The sequence below is a fragment of the Micrasema longulum genome, unplaced genomic scaffold (genome assembly GCF_059751315.1).
Source record: "Micrasema longulum isolate JH-2025_06_02 unplaced genomic scaffold, ASM5975131v1 h1tg001478l, whole genome shotgun sequence".
Taxonomy (NCBI): domain Eukaryota; kingdom Metazoa; phylum Arthropoda; class Insecta; order Trichoptera; family Brachycentridae; genus Micrasema; species Micrasema longulum.
The window spans coordinates 229,747-245,294 of NW_028278663.1; the positions used below are offsets into that span (position 1 = coordinate 229,747).

At 32.4% G+C, this 15,548-nt stretch overlaps 1 protein-coding gene across 1 annotated transcript; it reads left to right on the forward strand.

The window, feature by feature from the left end:
• The first annotated feature begins 858 nt into the window (after window positions 1–858).
• CstF64 (cleavage stimulation factor subunit 2 CstF64) lies at window positions 859–12,656 on the forward strand. The gene is made up of 9 exons (XM_088235947.1): window positions 859–1,039; window positions 4,846–5,114; window positions 5,454–5,579; window positions 6,298–6,405; window positions 7,262–7,445; window positions 8,525–8,639; window positions 10,484–10,578; window positions 11,661–11,743; window positions 12,475–12,656. Exons 1-9 carry the CDS (start codon window positions 976–978, stop codon window positions 12,592–12,594), a joined length of 1,164 nt encoding a protein of 387 aa, XP_088092073.1. The 5' UTR covers window positions 859–975; the 3' UTR covers window positions 12,595–12,656.
• The last annotated feature ends 2,892 nt before the right edge of the window (window positions 12,657–15,548 follow it).

Sequence of the window (15,548 nt, forward strand, 5' to 3'; positions counted from 1 at the left end):
TCGATATGACAAGTTGGTAGAACATACCGAAATAAGATACATATAGTACAGAAGTTAAGTATACCGTCTCGATATATACATATAAAGATAGCGTTCATAATCGAGGCACAGGGGTGCTATTCTGAACCATGTTTGCAAACAAAATACAAGAAAAAAACTGTTTTTATTTCATGTTATTACATACATTCTTTATCAAAACTGTGTTTTCTTTCTTGCGGTAATTATGTAGGGAATCGGGACTTTATTTTCTCCCCATTTGGGTAATTTGAGCTAGATTTTTGGGGAATTTAGAAAATACGCATTGGCAACGCTGCTAGAATGTTTCATTATCAATGATCAGCTTATCTCCATGTTAGAAAAATGATCAAGATACGCTACGATTGGTGAACCCGTACAGTATCCTGTGCTCCAGAAGGTATGGATAAGGAATGATGATGATGATTACGAAAAATGGAATTGTGGCTTTAATTACTAACACTTTATACGGTGAATTATTAAAAATATTTTTGAAACAAATCTTAATATTATTTAATGACGTCAGCAGTGTATGGAGTGTATGGACAACTAATTTGAGTTTTATAAAAATATTTTTTGACGCCGGCAACATTAATGACTGGAAATGGTCAATACAAAATATAGTCAAAATCTTTTGAACAGCACGTAATAAAAAAGTCAATCTATTATTGTATAATCTTTAAAGCAAACATTTTGCAGTTTTAATTTTTTGATTAGTTTTTTTAAAATTAAAACCGTATGTTGTGTGCGTATTCGACCATAGACCATCTTCAATTTATTTTTATGGTACACATACATGTAAATACAATTGAGTATTTTTGATCTGGCTTTCGCACCTCTACTATCTGTGTTTACAATCTATGGCTTACGCTCTTGTGTCTGACGCGGCCTGACTTTTCACTCAACTTTTCGTGAAATTGAGCTGTTTTACCGAAAAAGTTTTCATAAAATCGCCTCAAAATGGACAAAAATAAGGAAAATGATGACCAAAGTATTATGGACAAATCGATGCGATCGGTGTTTGGTAAGTGATATATTTTTAGGTTATTTTTGAATTAGCCGCTTAAATTATGTTTTTATTTACTTTTTAGCACTAGTTCTATATTGGTTTAAAATTTAATCGTCCTATGTATCTCTTTCGAAACGTTAAACAACTTTAGGTAGTTACTACACCGCTGTCGTATTAATATTTATTTAACTAAAATTCTAACCCACATACATTACAATCATCATCATTCTCCACTATTATAATTTGCCCGCTTTTTTACAATTCGGTTGATTTTCTAAAAAGAAATGTATATTGTGCTTTACTTTTTAATTTCTAAGAATGACCTAGGTAATTATTGAATTGGGTTACAATTGTAAATTCAGTCATATTTATTTATTAATTTACACGCCCTACGGGCTTTTACATATATTAGAAATTACATTCAAGTGCAGCAGTGAAACATAAGTATGTAAATTTAGTTAAAATTAAAGATAACATAAGAAAAGCTAAAAGATACAATAATAAGTAAAAATCAGGAAATGTACCAACATAGGTATAGGGTACATAGAAAAATATTTAATAAATTTACATATGAAAACATACACACATACATATACATACATATAAGTTTATACATTATTATAGAGATACATGAGAAAAAAAAAATAGTAAATAAAGAACAATATTAAGAAGTTTTATACAAATTAATTTATAACCTTTTGAATACTTAACCTATATTTATATAAAGACAGACGAAATATATCAACTTCACCATACTCATATTTACATGCGATTCCAAGCAATTAAAAAATTTGACGGTGGGCAAATTTATTTGCCTTTATTTTCGTCCATGTTTACCCGTAACCATTATTTGTTTGTAATTTTATTTACAGAAAAACAAATAAATAATTAATATTTATTTTAAATCATTTCCACCGTTTGTATCTTTATCCTAATATAAATATAAATATTAATAAACCGTGCCCAGAGCCTGCGGTGAGCCAAAAAACTAGTTGATTATTCCAGCTAATTTTTTCATACAAATAAGTATACTATATTTTGAATGTCTTTTCTCCTAGATTATACTTGCAGATAACACAAATTATTTGAAGATTCTTGATTGGGAAAACAGTATTTCTAACATTATTTCTTAAGGGCTATTTTTCTTTGAGATGGTACTTTTGACATAAGACCATGATTACTTTCATGCGTCATATTGCAGGACATATGCGCTCGACGTGGCCGTTTTAAGCATTAATTTCTAGAACAATTCGGCCAGTTCACATTTTAATTAAATATTTAATATTGACTGCATTTGTAGTGCTATTTTTTAATTATTTTTTAATGAGGTATGTATTAAAGTAATGGTTAATATATCTATATAATATAATGTATCACGAAGTTAGGTCGTCTGGGTTGATTTCATGGATGAGAGTTTTTGTATCACACAGAACCACAGAAAAATATCAATTTATAGTATATATTACTTACATTATATTATATACCTTCTATGTAGGTACAAATATATGATATTATTTTATAGCTTACCTGTAAACAAAACCACCATTCGCCACTGGTGTGAGAAACCTATGTTGTGAGAAATAATAACTGTTTCAGGAATGTATTAATGAACAACTAAGAAGGTTAAAACCAGACAACATCAATTTTAAAAAGTAATATAAATTATTTCGGAATCTAAGTCCATAGCTATGAAAGTGAAAAAATATCATTTGAGGGTGGATAATAACTGGTTAACTCCAGATATAATGGAAATGATTAAATATAGAAACAAATTGTAAACCACGCAAAAAATGAGAAATGCTTCAGAATTTATTAAAAAGCAATATAAGGAATATAAAAAAACATTATCAAATGAGTTAAGAAAGGCAAAGAAGAATTGTATAAGCTCGCGGGTTGAACATATTAATGGCAATACTAGGAAATTTTGGCATATAATAAATGAAACTGTTGAAAATAAAAATAATAATAGAGAAAATATGATAAAAAAGTTAAAAACATCTGATGGTACTATAAGTGATGCACAAAATATTACTGATACTATGAATCAATACTTTAATTCGATTGGAATGAAACTAGGGGAAATACATACATATTGCAAAAAAATACAATAATAAAGTATCCCAAACTCTATGAGGCCAAGGGCCCTGTGTTGAGTTGGGATACAACATAATACGGGACCCGGGATCTGAGTTATGGTAGCCAAACACACTAACACACACCAGGTGGACTAATCTCGTGTTTTTTATTTTTTGAATTTTTATTTATTGGGGATATCAACAATAATACATGTAACAAAAATATAACAAATAAAATACACAGAGAATAAAACCAATGACAGATATCCACAGAAATACATTAAAATATACGTACAATACATACTAGTGTGTTTGTGTGAGTGAAAGTGAGTGAGAGGGTGGGTAAGTGGGTGTTATATTGGAATGAGGGTGGACATGTGTGTAAATATTGCACTAGTGTCAAGTGTCGAAAATATAAATATATATAAAATATTAAGAATTAGAGATAAAATATAATAAGACTTTATTATTGAAACTAAGTATAAGACAAAAAAGTATGTTTTAAGACGCGCATTTTAAATGTTATTTTTTTACAATTAAATGGATCAATAAAGGGAAAGTTCAAATTATATTCACGAGCAAAAAGTATAAGTGGAGAGTTCTGGGCATAGTTCGTACGAACTGCTGGCACATGAAATAGAGAGCTCGACGTGTGACGGATGCGGTAGCCAGGTACATTTAATGATACTCCGACATAAGAGCCGGGCTATCAAGGCGTCCACTAAGTATGTCATGAAGCACCCCCATGTCTAATAGTAGACGGCGATCTTCTAAAGTAAGCAAGTGGTGCTTTTTGCAGGAAGACATATAATTGAGATCGGTATTCCTGCATCTCCAGTTAATATGTCTAAGAAATGTCCATTGAATTTTCTCGAACCTTTCTTTATGTGTGACATATTGTGGAGACCAAACAGAAGGGGCATATTCGAGCAAACTGCGAACATAAGCAACGTAGACCATTTTAATACACGCGATATCTTTAAATACCTGACATGTACGAAGTACAAAACCAATTCTATGTGCACAGGTCAGTATGTCATCGAAGTGATTCTCAAATGTAAGGTTGCTATCAAGAATAGCACCCAGATCGCGTACGGTATCAATTCTCTGAACAGGTTGGTTTTCTAATATACATTGATATGAGATGGGATGTCGATATACGTATACATAAACATATGTACATAAAATGGTATATATATAATATTTATATACATACCACACATTCACCTGAGAAATCGCATTTTGACAGCATTCAACCTACTTCACAATTATTCTTTTTCCAATTCCATACCTCGCTCCTATAATTAGGGTCGGCACCAGAATTTCATTTTCGAACTGCTAGAATTGCCTCATGTGACAATCATTTGTTTGCCAAGGTAGATTTCTCATTCTCGGCACTCACCCGTCTTTCAATATGGGATGGGATGTCGACCGCGCGAAAAAGAAATAAGTAAACACTTTGATACATTAACGTTAATATGATTTTTCAAATAGTATTCTGTCAAACGGTTTAGATCATCTTGAAGTTTAAGACAGTTAAACATATTTTTATGCCATTTACACATTTATGAAATCTCTTTATTCTATCTATATAACTCTTTTATTCAATCATGATGATGATTGTGGTTCCATCAAATGGAAAACACTCATCCCAGATTCTGTTTTTATTTCACACATATAACTGTATTTTTCCTCCACCATTTACGTTAATGTTTTTCACATTTAACTCTTCTGTTTTACTTTCAGTCGGGAACATTCCATACGATGCAACAGAAGAGAAACTGAAAGATATATTCAGCGAAGTCGGCCCAGTTCTCTCTTTCAAACTAGTGTTTGATAGGGAATCGGGAAAACCTAAGGGGTATGGGTTCTGCGAGTATAAAGACCAGGAGACGGCACTCAGCGCCATGAGGAATCTCAATGGCTATGAAATTGGGGGCCGATCTTTGAGGGTGGACAACGCTTGTACAGAGAAGTCTCGGATGGAAATGCAAGCATTGATGCAAGGTCCTCTGGTAAAGTATTTGATTTTTTTTTAACCACAACCCGGTTCTTAAGAACTTGAACATCTTTATTATTATAAAATAAAAGATCTGTTTTTTTCCTTATTGATGTAAGTGAGATTATATCAAATTATTTAGCTACCAATTAACTCGCTATTTTAACTAGGAAACACCTGGAAACACTTTTCAATCTTAATATTTTCAAGAACAGTTTGTTTAATTAATAACATTATTTTTGAACTCCCTACAAGGTGAAATTCAGTAATTTTCTACAAAAATTTGACATACTCAAAATGTTTCTGCTAAAATAAGCTAGAGGATTTTTCAGCTAACTTATTTTTTAAATTTCAGATTGAAAATCCTTACGGGGAAGCCGTCGCTCCAGAGAAAGCTCCGGAATCTATAAGTAAAGCTGTAGCTTCATTGCCTCCAGAACAAATGTTTGAGCTCATGAAACAGATGAAGCTTTGTATTCAGGTAACTTTTTTTTATATATATGTATTTTTTTTTCTTAAAAATCTCATACCTTTTTTTCTTATTTCAATCCCCGGGATTTGTTTGCAACAAACACCTGTATCTCATTCGCCATTCATTCTATTTGTAAACGATTATTTAAAAATTAAAAACACTCACAATTTTTTTTGTGCAGGTAAATGGGGGCTAGATTTCCAAACATCCGTGCGCTATGTAGCTGTAAAATGTGTTGTGATATAGCTCCTATATAATTATTTAATTTTATCCTTATTGGAAATGGGGAACTAGAATCCCAACCGCAAATGCTCTCTGTAGCCACATGGCGTGTTGGGATGTTTAAAATGAAAAAAAAATGAAATGAAATGAAATAGTTTATTGTACGATGCCCTGGAGATGATTTTCTCTTAAAATAGCACAAAATAAATTATCCTTAATAAATAAAATTACAGTTCTCAACTTGTGTAGTTCATATTATCACCTTTAATTTAATTGATGTTCTCTTGATGGGATCATTATCACTGTTCTTTCTAGAATGGTATGTATGTAGGTGGCGCAAAATGTGACTGATCCAATTGGCATTAACTTTCATCATGAAGTTTTCTTGGATACAAATTTGTTTTATTAACTATTTCTAGATTTGTAAAAGCTTTTATATTATGTTGTCAATGGATGAACATGGTGAAGAACAGTTATTTTATATGAAATATTTAAACATTTTCAGAACAATCCTAATGAAGCTAGACATATGTTACTACAAAATCCACAGTTGGCGTATGCTCTACTGCAAGCTCAAGTTGTGATGCGGATTATTGACCCAGCTACAGCTGTGGTAAGTTTCTCAAAATGTATAATAAGAATACTCCTATTTTCAATTGAAATCGTTTTAGTTATTTATAATATTCCTGTTTCCCAGCGTGACAAAAAATACAGTTTTGTGCAGGACCAAATCAGAATCCCAAACACCAGTATTTTCGACTCTATGGCTGTTCTCTGGTAAAAATCCGGGAAAAGAAAATTGATAGTTGACCAACACTATCTTTATGTATTGAGACAGTGTACATAAATTTTCTACTATCTCCTACCAAGAAATTGCTAAACCGACTCTACCGACATATCGATATATGTTTTCAGGAAGATATTATCCAATTTCCCGCAAGGCTAAAGTTCCTCTTGTTTGTACACCTTTACTATTAATAGTAGTAGCACAAAAATCTATCAATGAAAAAAAAAAAAGTTTTTTTTTTTTTTATAGTGTCAATGTTTCGTCCTAAGTGTTGTCACTTGTACAATTATATTATATAACTACTATAATTTTTTTATGTCCCGACTTATTAGAAAATTCCGTGTTAAGTCAGGACTATTCTGTACTAAAACCAATAATTTATATAATTATGAAATAGATATAATAGTGTGGATAAGGGCTTGATGATGATGATAATATATTATTAAGACTTTCTTTATCACTCCTTTTTTTGTAATATATTTTTTTGGCTTATGTGTAGTCTGCCTACTAGGTAAAACCTGTTTTAAGGCAGACATTTTTATATAAAGAGCAAAATAAACAAAACATGACTACCTACTAGTCTATATATTATACAACTCTACAATTTTAATTATCCTTTTTATTATTTATGAATATATATCATTTATAAATAAAAGTAAACTTGTGATATTCTTAAATTTAGACCATGCTGCATCCCATAACTCCGGTTCCTGCCGTTCTCCAGCCGTCTGACAAGCCCCCGAGCATGGTGAGTGCTCCCCTCACCATCGGAGGGGCTGGAGTACCCATGGGAGTTCCAGCTCCCCTTATGCCCCCTGTACCCAACGCAGTACCCCCTGTTCAGCAGCCTCCTCAATCATTCCCCGGTAATTTAGTTTTCTTTTATTTATTAAAAACTTTCAAGTTTATTACTGAAAATTCTTAATGGAATTTAATTGTTATTTATTGCAAAAACAATAGACGAATGATACTTAAATCCACAAATTTAGAATAACCAGTGACCAGTTTCATCGTTTTTGTATAAATGCATCCAATTGTATAATAAAGATACCAGTCTCGAAGATGTTGTGAAAGCGATAAACCACTGGTTATTCAAAATTCGTGGATTTAAGTATCAATCGTCTTTTATTTCCATAATAAATTTGTTTATTATTTAGAGACACCTGCTAAGGTTTATTTTATGATAAAAAATGTCCCTAATGAAGGTTTCAAAATGTGTCTTACTTTAGTCTTCAAACTCTGTATAGTTGTTAACTTTAATCTGTGCGGTAGGTAATTGTACATTTTCAGTCTGTTGTTTAGCAGTTGAGATCGTCCTATTTTTGATTTTGCTGTCCACACATGGTAATGATGTGAAGTTCTCATGTCATGACTGCATGTCCGTTACTTTTGTTAGTGTGATGTTGTCATCCTTGGCCTAGTGTGAGTATGTATCAGTTTAAGGGGTTTCAAGGTTTCTCAAGTTGTCTATTTCTGAGTATTTTTTTTTTTAAGTGTTATTGTTGGTGTTAACTAGTCTAGGTTTTGAGCATTTTTTTGTATTTTATTTTGTTATCTTTGTAGTTTTGTTACGTTTCACTTAAAGATATAAAATAGTTTAGTTTGCTTTCTACATATGCTTGATACATTACTGTTTTTTCTTTTTGCTGAATGTATTATTTTATTTTGTGAAACATGCAGTTTATTTTTGTTAGTCTATTTGATTTTCAATGTGGTTTCTCCATCTTAACTGTCTTAAGTTGTACTTAAGACAGTTAAGATGGAGAAACTTGTGTTAACTGTTGTCAAGGTGTCAAGTGTAAGTATGTTGTGCTCTCTAGTTCTCTAAGTGTCTCTGCATAATTCCTGGTCTCTTTCCTCAACATGTAGATGGGGAAATTTTATTACCAAAGGAATGAAGGTCTTGGCAGTGATGTAAAATAAATAGGTATAATTAAATTTTCAGGAGTCGGAGTACAAGATGTGGACCTTCGATCCCTGGAGCCGAGAGCTCCTCCGAGGGCTCCTCTTCCTATGACTTTGGACCAGGATATGAGGAGTCTTCCACCGCCAGTGGATACGTAAGTCAATTATCAATATTGTAGCTAATGTTTTTCGTGTAAGATTGATTAGATTAAATTAAACTAACCAGGAGTTTTGTTGTACAGGTTGTGTATATTGAAATGAAAAGATTCACTGATATGTTAGATTGAGTTTATAACAAATTGGAGAATCTTACTTAGCCATGACAGATGTTAGAATATATAGTTACGAAATACGGACTGTTATGAAAATGATTTGGTGTCAGTTACGACGTTGTGCAAGATGTCAACTACTAGCCCTGAATGGAGAAAGTCTTGCTTGGCTGATTTCCTTTTTGAAGCGACTGGTGGCGTATTGAGTTGATTGTTGTGGACTGCCTGGCGTTTGGTGTTGCCAGCGTACATAATATATTATATAGGAATGGTCTTTCACATTCTTGCAATGGATAATAATATCTCTCGCAAATTGCCTTGTCATGTGATGGCAATCACGCCTGACTCTAGGTTGGCTCGCCTGCCCCACAATCACACGAAATATTAATTCCAGGGAAATAATCATCGACCAAGTTAAATTATTTCACATATCGTCTATTTTACGATAATCTTTAAGTAAAATCCTAGTTTTGACATAACTGGAGTGCAGAGGAGTGCACTTTTTGAAGATATTTAAGCAGTGCTTACTGCCTACCCTACTTAAATATCATAAAAATGTAAGTCTTTCTGAAATGTCAATTAAAATAATATCAATATACACTTAACTTGTAATTTGCATAAATAGATTCCGAAAGACTTCTAATATTTTAATCATATTAAGTGAGGTCAGTAGGCACCTATGAACAAGACAATATTATGTAAGCTTTTTTGCTTGAAATTATCATGAATTGGAATTTCAAATATTATTTGAGAAATAATTTTAGCTATGTGTGCGAGTATGATGACTGTGGTTGTTATCGAGATTATAGTGTTCACCAAATAATTACTAACCCCATCATTAGTCATAATAGTAATATTAGCCTTTTTTGCAGTATAATATACCGATCATTTACATAGTTTGTCTATTAAAAAACTCTACGTTTTATTACTGAGTGAATGAAATATTTCAGTTATTTTTCACATTATGTTACTCCAGATCTTGATTATGAAGACTGTAAAAAACAATATTGATACAGCCAACTCCAATTTTACACAAAAATTTGAATTTTTTTTTTCCAGTAATGTCCCAAATAATATAAATTTTTATTTAAGAAATCAGGGTGACTATATTGACAAATATCAAGTTTCTTACCATCTCTATGTGGGCCCCGAACACCCACCTGAAGATTGCCTTTTCATTATTGTTATTCCTAATAATTATATACATAAAAAAAACTAATTAGAAAATATGTAATTACTTAAGCATGACTTTACCAATGGATCCTATTGAAAAGTAAGTTAATTAATAATTGAAAATTTACTAATTTTAATTTAAGTACATATATTTTTTTTCATTTTTTATTCATAAATGCTTCAAATGTAAGTCATGAAAGTCAACTGGAACATAATAAGAATACCAGATAAAAGTTAAGACCAGACTCCCATTTAGAAAGAAGGCAATGTCACAAAATTTAATTTTATACAAAGTGGTAAAAAAATTATTACAAAATGGGAAGAAATGTATACAACATATTAAACAAAAACATAAAACTCAACATTAAGACATAATATGTATTAAAAAAACTATATATACATATAAATATGTTTATGTATGTGTAGCATTTCAAAAAAATTAAAAAAGAGCACGTCAATTTTGATACCCAGCATATTAAATCCATTTTTTGGACATACTCTAAATATTGTGTTTTAAAATATGTATTTTCGTGTTCTTATTATTTTTTTGTGTATAGTTTCAATCGGGATCCGCGAACAACAATGGGAATACCATTCCCTACAGACCCAAGGCAGCGACCGACCGATCCTCGCCAGGCCAAACCACTTCCAGGTATGTCAACTTTTCATACTCATGTTGACATGTTATTTAGTTTTTTTTTTTTTATTTACAAAAAATAATTACACTGGAATAATAATAGTGTGCTCACAAATAGGCAAATGAATGCCCATTCTAGGGGCTTCATTTTAATAAGTTGTGTCTGTGTATCCATCCAATGAATGCCAAAGCATGAGTATTTAAAAATAGAGTGTCCATATAAGATTATAACATGTGATAACTAACATTTTGTACCGTCTTAGAAAAAACTAATAAAACAAAGACTGCATCACAAAACTGGATTTTTCAATAAAAACCAACGTAGGATATACAGGCTATCGAAAAAGTAGCAAAACGGTACGGTATTTATACTGGATAAAATAGGCACATTTTTAGTCTATGGCATTCATTTTCAAACCAATCTACCCGCTCGCTGTGTTAATTTGTTGGTAAAAATCGTAATTTTCTTCCATCATATCAGGTATTCTAATCTAAAATCTTTATAAAATTTTCTATAAACTCATAAACAATGCATTTTAATTTTTATCACTGTCAATTTTTTCTAAGAACTGTCACTTTATTTTAATAAAACTGTTAAAATGCTGGCAATGTTGGCAATTTTATTACTTAAATCTATCCCTAAATACTATCATTAATAAATAAATACTCACATTTATTGTTATCTTTCTGAAAAAAACACTTTTATTTTTCAAAATTGAAAAACTTTAAAATCATGATCTGTTTAACGTGGTTTTCGGCAATGCCAACGAGGTTGTTTGATGACTCATATTAATTTGTTTTTTCAAAAAGTAGCATGAAAAATCCGTTTTAGGCCCTAAAGTCCACATAAGGAAAGTAAGGCCAATCCCGCTTGAAGATTTTGAAGTGCAGATCTCAGCACTCAATAAGTACCGAAATTGCACTCTGGCATTCGAACAGTTTATCATCCGGCACTCGCTTAAACTGATTCTTTACAGTTATTATAGAACTTTGGACCTAAATGTTTTAATGTGAATATAAAATGTATGTTAATCTTTAAAAAGTAATTTTTTTTTTTTTTGTTTTGTGTTTTTGATCAAATTTTTTTTTTTTTTCAGCTCCAGTGCCCCCCGTTGTTCAGCCAAATATCCAACGTCCACAAATAACTGGAATTCCTACCGGTGCTTCAGATCAAGAGAAGGTTTTTATCTTTATACAGTTGAACTTGGTTATTACGAGGAAGGTGGGACGATTGAATTTGCTCGTTATAAGCATTACTCGTCATACCAGAGAAAGGTTTTTTTGTTGATTCAATCGCCATTGTCACTAAGTAAACAAATAAATATATGCATAGTTCATACAGATAATTAAAAAAATAAAAGTATTAAGGAAAATTATAATAAATGCTTACCAACTAGTTTCTGAATTTGAAATGCAGATAAATAAACATTCTTATTTTTCTACAATATTTACACTGTGGATAAGATTTTTTTACTCACCTTAAGATTTTTCGCGCCACATTCTATTTCACAAATAATTGCCAGTTTTTCACAAATTGAGAGACACTTCCTCTAACGTAGACATGTTTATAATTCAAAGGTTAGTTTTTAGCTGATCTAACATCACTCATATTTTTTATTATGCACTGACCATAAATTGATATAACCCGGTCACCGGTAAAAATTGTAAATAAAAGTGGAATAAAACTATAAACATATTTTCATTATTATAATGAATGATAATCTTTTATGGTATGTTTTGAATCTTCTGTGGATTTTTGTTTCGAGCGATATTAGCACCAACGTGCGGTATAACAAACTTAACATTTAGGTATGCATATTATATACCTTAATGTAAACATTTTGTTCCAGCACTTCTACGGAGGATACATTGTTGTAATGACAATGAAATAATAGTGTAATTTTATTCCAGGCCGCCTTGATCATGCAAGTGTTACAACTGTCAGATGAGCAGATAGCCATGTTGCCTCCCGAGCAGCGAACCAGTATTCTCGTTCTTAAGGAGCAAATAGCCAAAAGCACTCAGCGGTAAAAATTAAACCATTACACTTTGTCCATTTTTAAACAATAAAAATAAATGTCTGAAATATAAAAGTGTGTAATTGTTTTTCAATTTCTCTAAATTGATAGTTTTCTGAGATTCCTGGTAAAAAAAGCTTTAGCAGATGAAAATGGATAGAGTTAACGGATGTTATATACTAACCCAAGCACTCGTAAGTAATCCTTATTATTTAATCATGGGGAAGTATCATTTTATTATTATTCTTTCCCACGAACGAGTAACTCGTGGTTACTATTAATATCAGCCCATTTAATAGGACCTGACATCTATTTTTTTAAAAGCTAATGTGACCATAAAGATTGGACTTTAGACCGGAGCTTTTTTAACAATTTTACATCGATGATCGATAAGGTGGTTGATAGGTTTCCTCGTTAAGGTTTGAAAAAAACAGATGTTTATTATTAGTATGAATAACTTATATAGCGCCATTTTTGTAATATAAATACCCCAAAGGCGCTTTACATAGTGATTCTATAGATAAATAAATTTAATTGAAGCTTTTAAATTTGTAATTCAATTAAAACAATTTATTTTATCACATGCTACGGATTTGTTCAAATGATTTAGAGAACGGTTTTAAGCTTTTTCCGAAACATCACTTCACTCTCACAGCCTTGCGCCTCTGCTGGGAGAGCATTCCATGCCATCGGACCTGCGACCGCAAGTGTTTGCGTAAAGGTATAATAACTTTTTCTCTCGTCGTAGACGTAGCTGATCTAAGCGTAAGGCGCCTGTCAGCTAGTTAGCTAGCCAGCTAGTCAGCTAGCTAATGCAGAGTTCCCTTTGATATTCCGGAGTAGAGTTGTGCAGTGATTTATACATAAGCCAACAGAGTTTGTATTCTACCCTCTGTGTAAAACGTAGCTAGCATAATTCCCGAAGTAGTGGAGTGATATGACTGAACTTAGAGATTCCGAAAATAAGTCTCGCTGCAGCAGTTAATATAGACTGTAGGCGAGTTATTTTGTTCATTGGTAGACCTGCATAGATACCATTACAATAATAGACTCTAGACACTACAAACGCATTTATTAATTGACATTGCGGCTTCAACCGGCAAATTTTTGCATATGCATTTAATTTGTCTCAGCTGGTAGAAGCATGAACTTATCGTTCTACTAATTTGAGCATCAAGAGAAAGGTCAGAATTAAGTAAGACTCCCAGTAGTTTAACGTTGGGTAAAGCGGTACTCCTTACATTGGGCAGGGCCGTATCCTGGATCAAATTCTGTCGTCTGGCTGAAGCCACCCATAGTTGTTCCGTTTTTGATGGGTTTAATGTTAGTCTGTTTTCAGCCACCCAGTTTCCTATTTTCTCAATGCATCCATCAATTAAATTAACAAGCACACTTCTCTCGCCTGGTTTGCAATAAAAATAAATCTGTGTATCATCTGCATAGCAGTGAGACCACAACCCACATTCTTTGATAATGTTCTCTATATCTTTAGTGTATAGGAGATAGAGAAGTGGTCCAAGTACTGACCTTTGAGGCACTCCCGTAGACACCTGAAAGTTGGGTGAGCTTTTACCCTGGAACACAACTGTATATTTTCTTTCATTAAGATATGAACTGAACCACATATGTGCCTGATCATGGATACTGTAAGTTTTCTCCAGACATTCAAGCAAAATTTATGGTTTATCGAATGCAGCACTCATGTCCAGAAGAGCCATCAACACCAGATTACCAGAGTCTACCGCCGTTATAATGTCAGACAGTACTCTTATCACTCCCGTCTTAGTGGAATGAAAACGTCGGTGCATACCAACGTTCGACATAATCGGCATCAATTGCCTCACCGAAAATAAAGAATTTTGCTCGATATAGTTAACGAGCATATGAGAAACTATTTTTTCTAGTATTTTTGATACGATGAGAAGATTTGAAATAGGGCGAAAACTGGAAAGATCTTCCACATCTAGTTGTGAATTTTTTAAAAGTGGAGTTATATTAGCTTTCTTTATGGCTTTTGGAACAATGCTGTGTTCCATGGATGTATTAAATAAATCTGTTCAAAATGGAGCTAATACATTAATGCATTTTGGCCATGTTGGCATCGGATCTAATATACATTGTTTGTTGGGTAATGCCGCAAAAATCCTTTTAACCTCATTTATAGATGTTGGTTCTAATTTACAGAATTTTTGAGAGGCGTTAGCTGAAATAAATGTTTTTTCGCTGAACTATACGCCAGTCATTTTTCGACTTTATTTGTAAAAAATACGGCAAAATCAGTAGCAGTAGCGCCTGTGTTAGATGTCTCTGCTATACAGTCACCACAAATAGATTGAAGGCTTCGCCAGAGTTGTTTTGGAGACCTTTTCTGTTTAGTGATTTTTGTGTACCAGAAACTAGTTTTTATTTCTTTTATAAATGTCCTATAAGAGGCTTGCATTCCTAACCATATTGATCGGTCCGAAGTTGACAGTGTATTTCTGTATTTGCATTCTAGACGTCTTAGCTCTTTCTTTTTGTGTCGACAACTTTCGTCAAACCATGCATCAGATTTCCTTTTTCGAATAATTTTCATAGTAAGTGGTGCATGTTTGTCTATCAGGTTAGATAGTACCCCATTGTACAACCCAACCAATTGATCGATGTTGTTTGAGTGACGGTCGATATCCGGACCAATCAACGATGTAAAAGTTCGGAATTAAAATATTCTAAATTTATTTTCTCCACGGCTTTGATGCGAGTGTTTTGTAAATTGGTGTTGGTTTTTGGATATTAATTTTACAGTGCACTAATCTGTGGTCTGAAAGTCCGATGTCTATTACAAAAACTGTGATCTTTTGATCCCATTTCCGTCGTATTATAACATCAAGTGTTATTATAACAATCATTGTTCAATAAGTCCACTTATATTCACTACACATACATACAAAACTCACACACCCATACCCATATAATACACTCTCACAC

Bases quoted from the DNA above. Each gene is read 5' to 3' on its own strand.
- CstF64 (XM_088235947.1), top strand. From the start codon at position 976: ATGGACAAAAATAAGGAAAATGATGACCAAAGTATTATGGACAAATCG. The intron at 5,115-5,453 runs GTAAAGTATTTG...TTTAAATTTCAG, and splicing joins CATTGATGCAAGGTCCTCTG to ATTGAAAATCCTTACGGGGA. The intron at 6,406-7,261 runs GTAAGTTTCTCA...TCTTAAATTTAG, and splicing joins TTGACCCAGCTACAGCTGTG to ACCATGCTGCATCCCATAAC.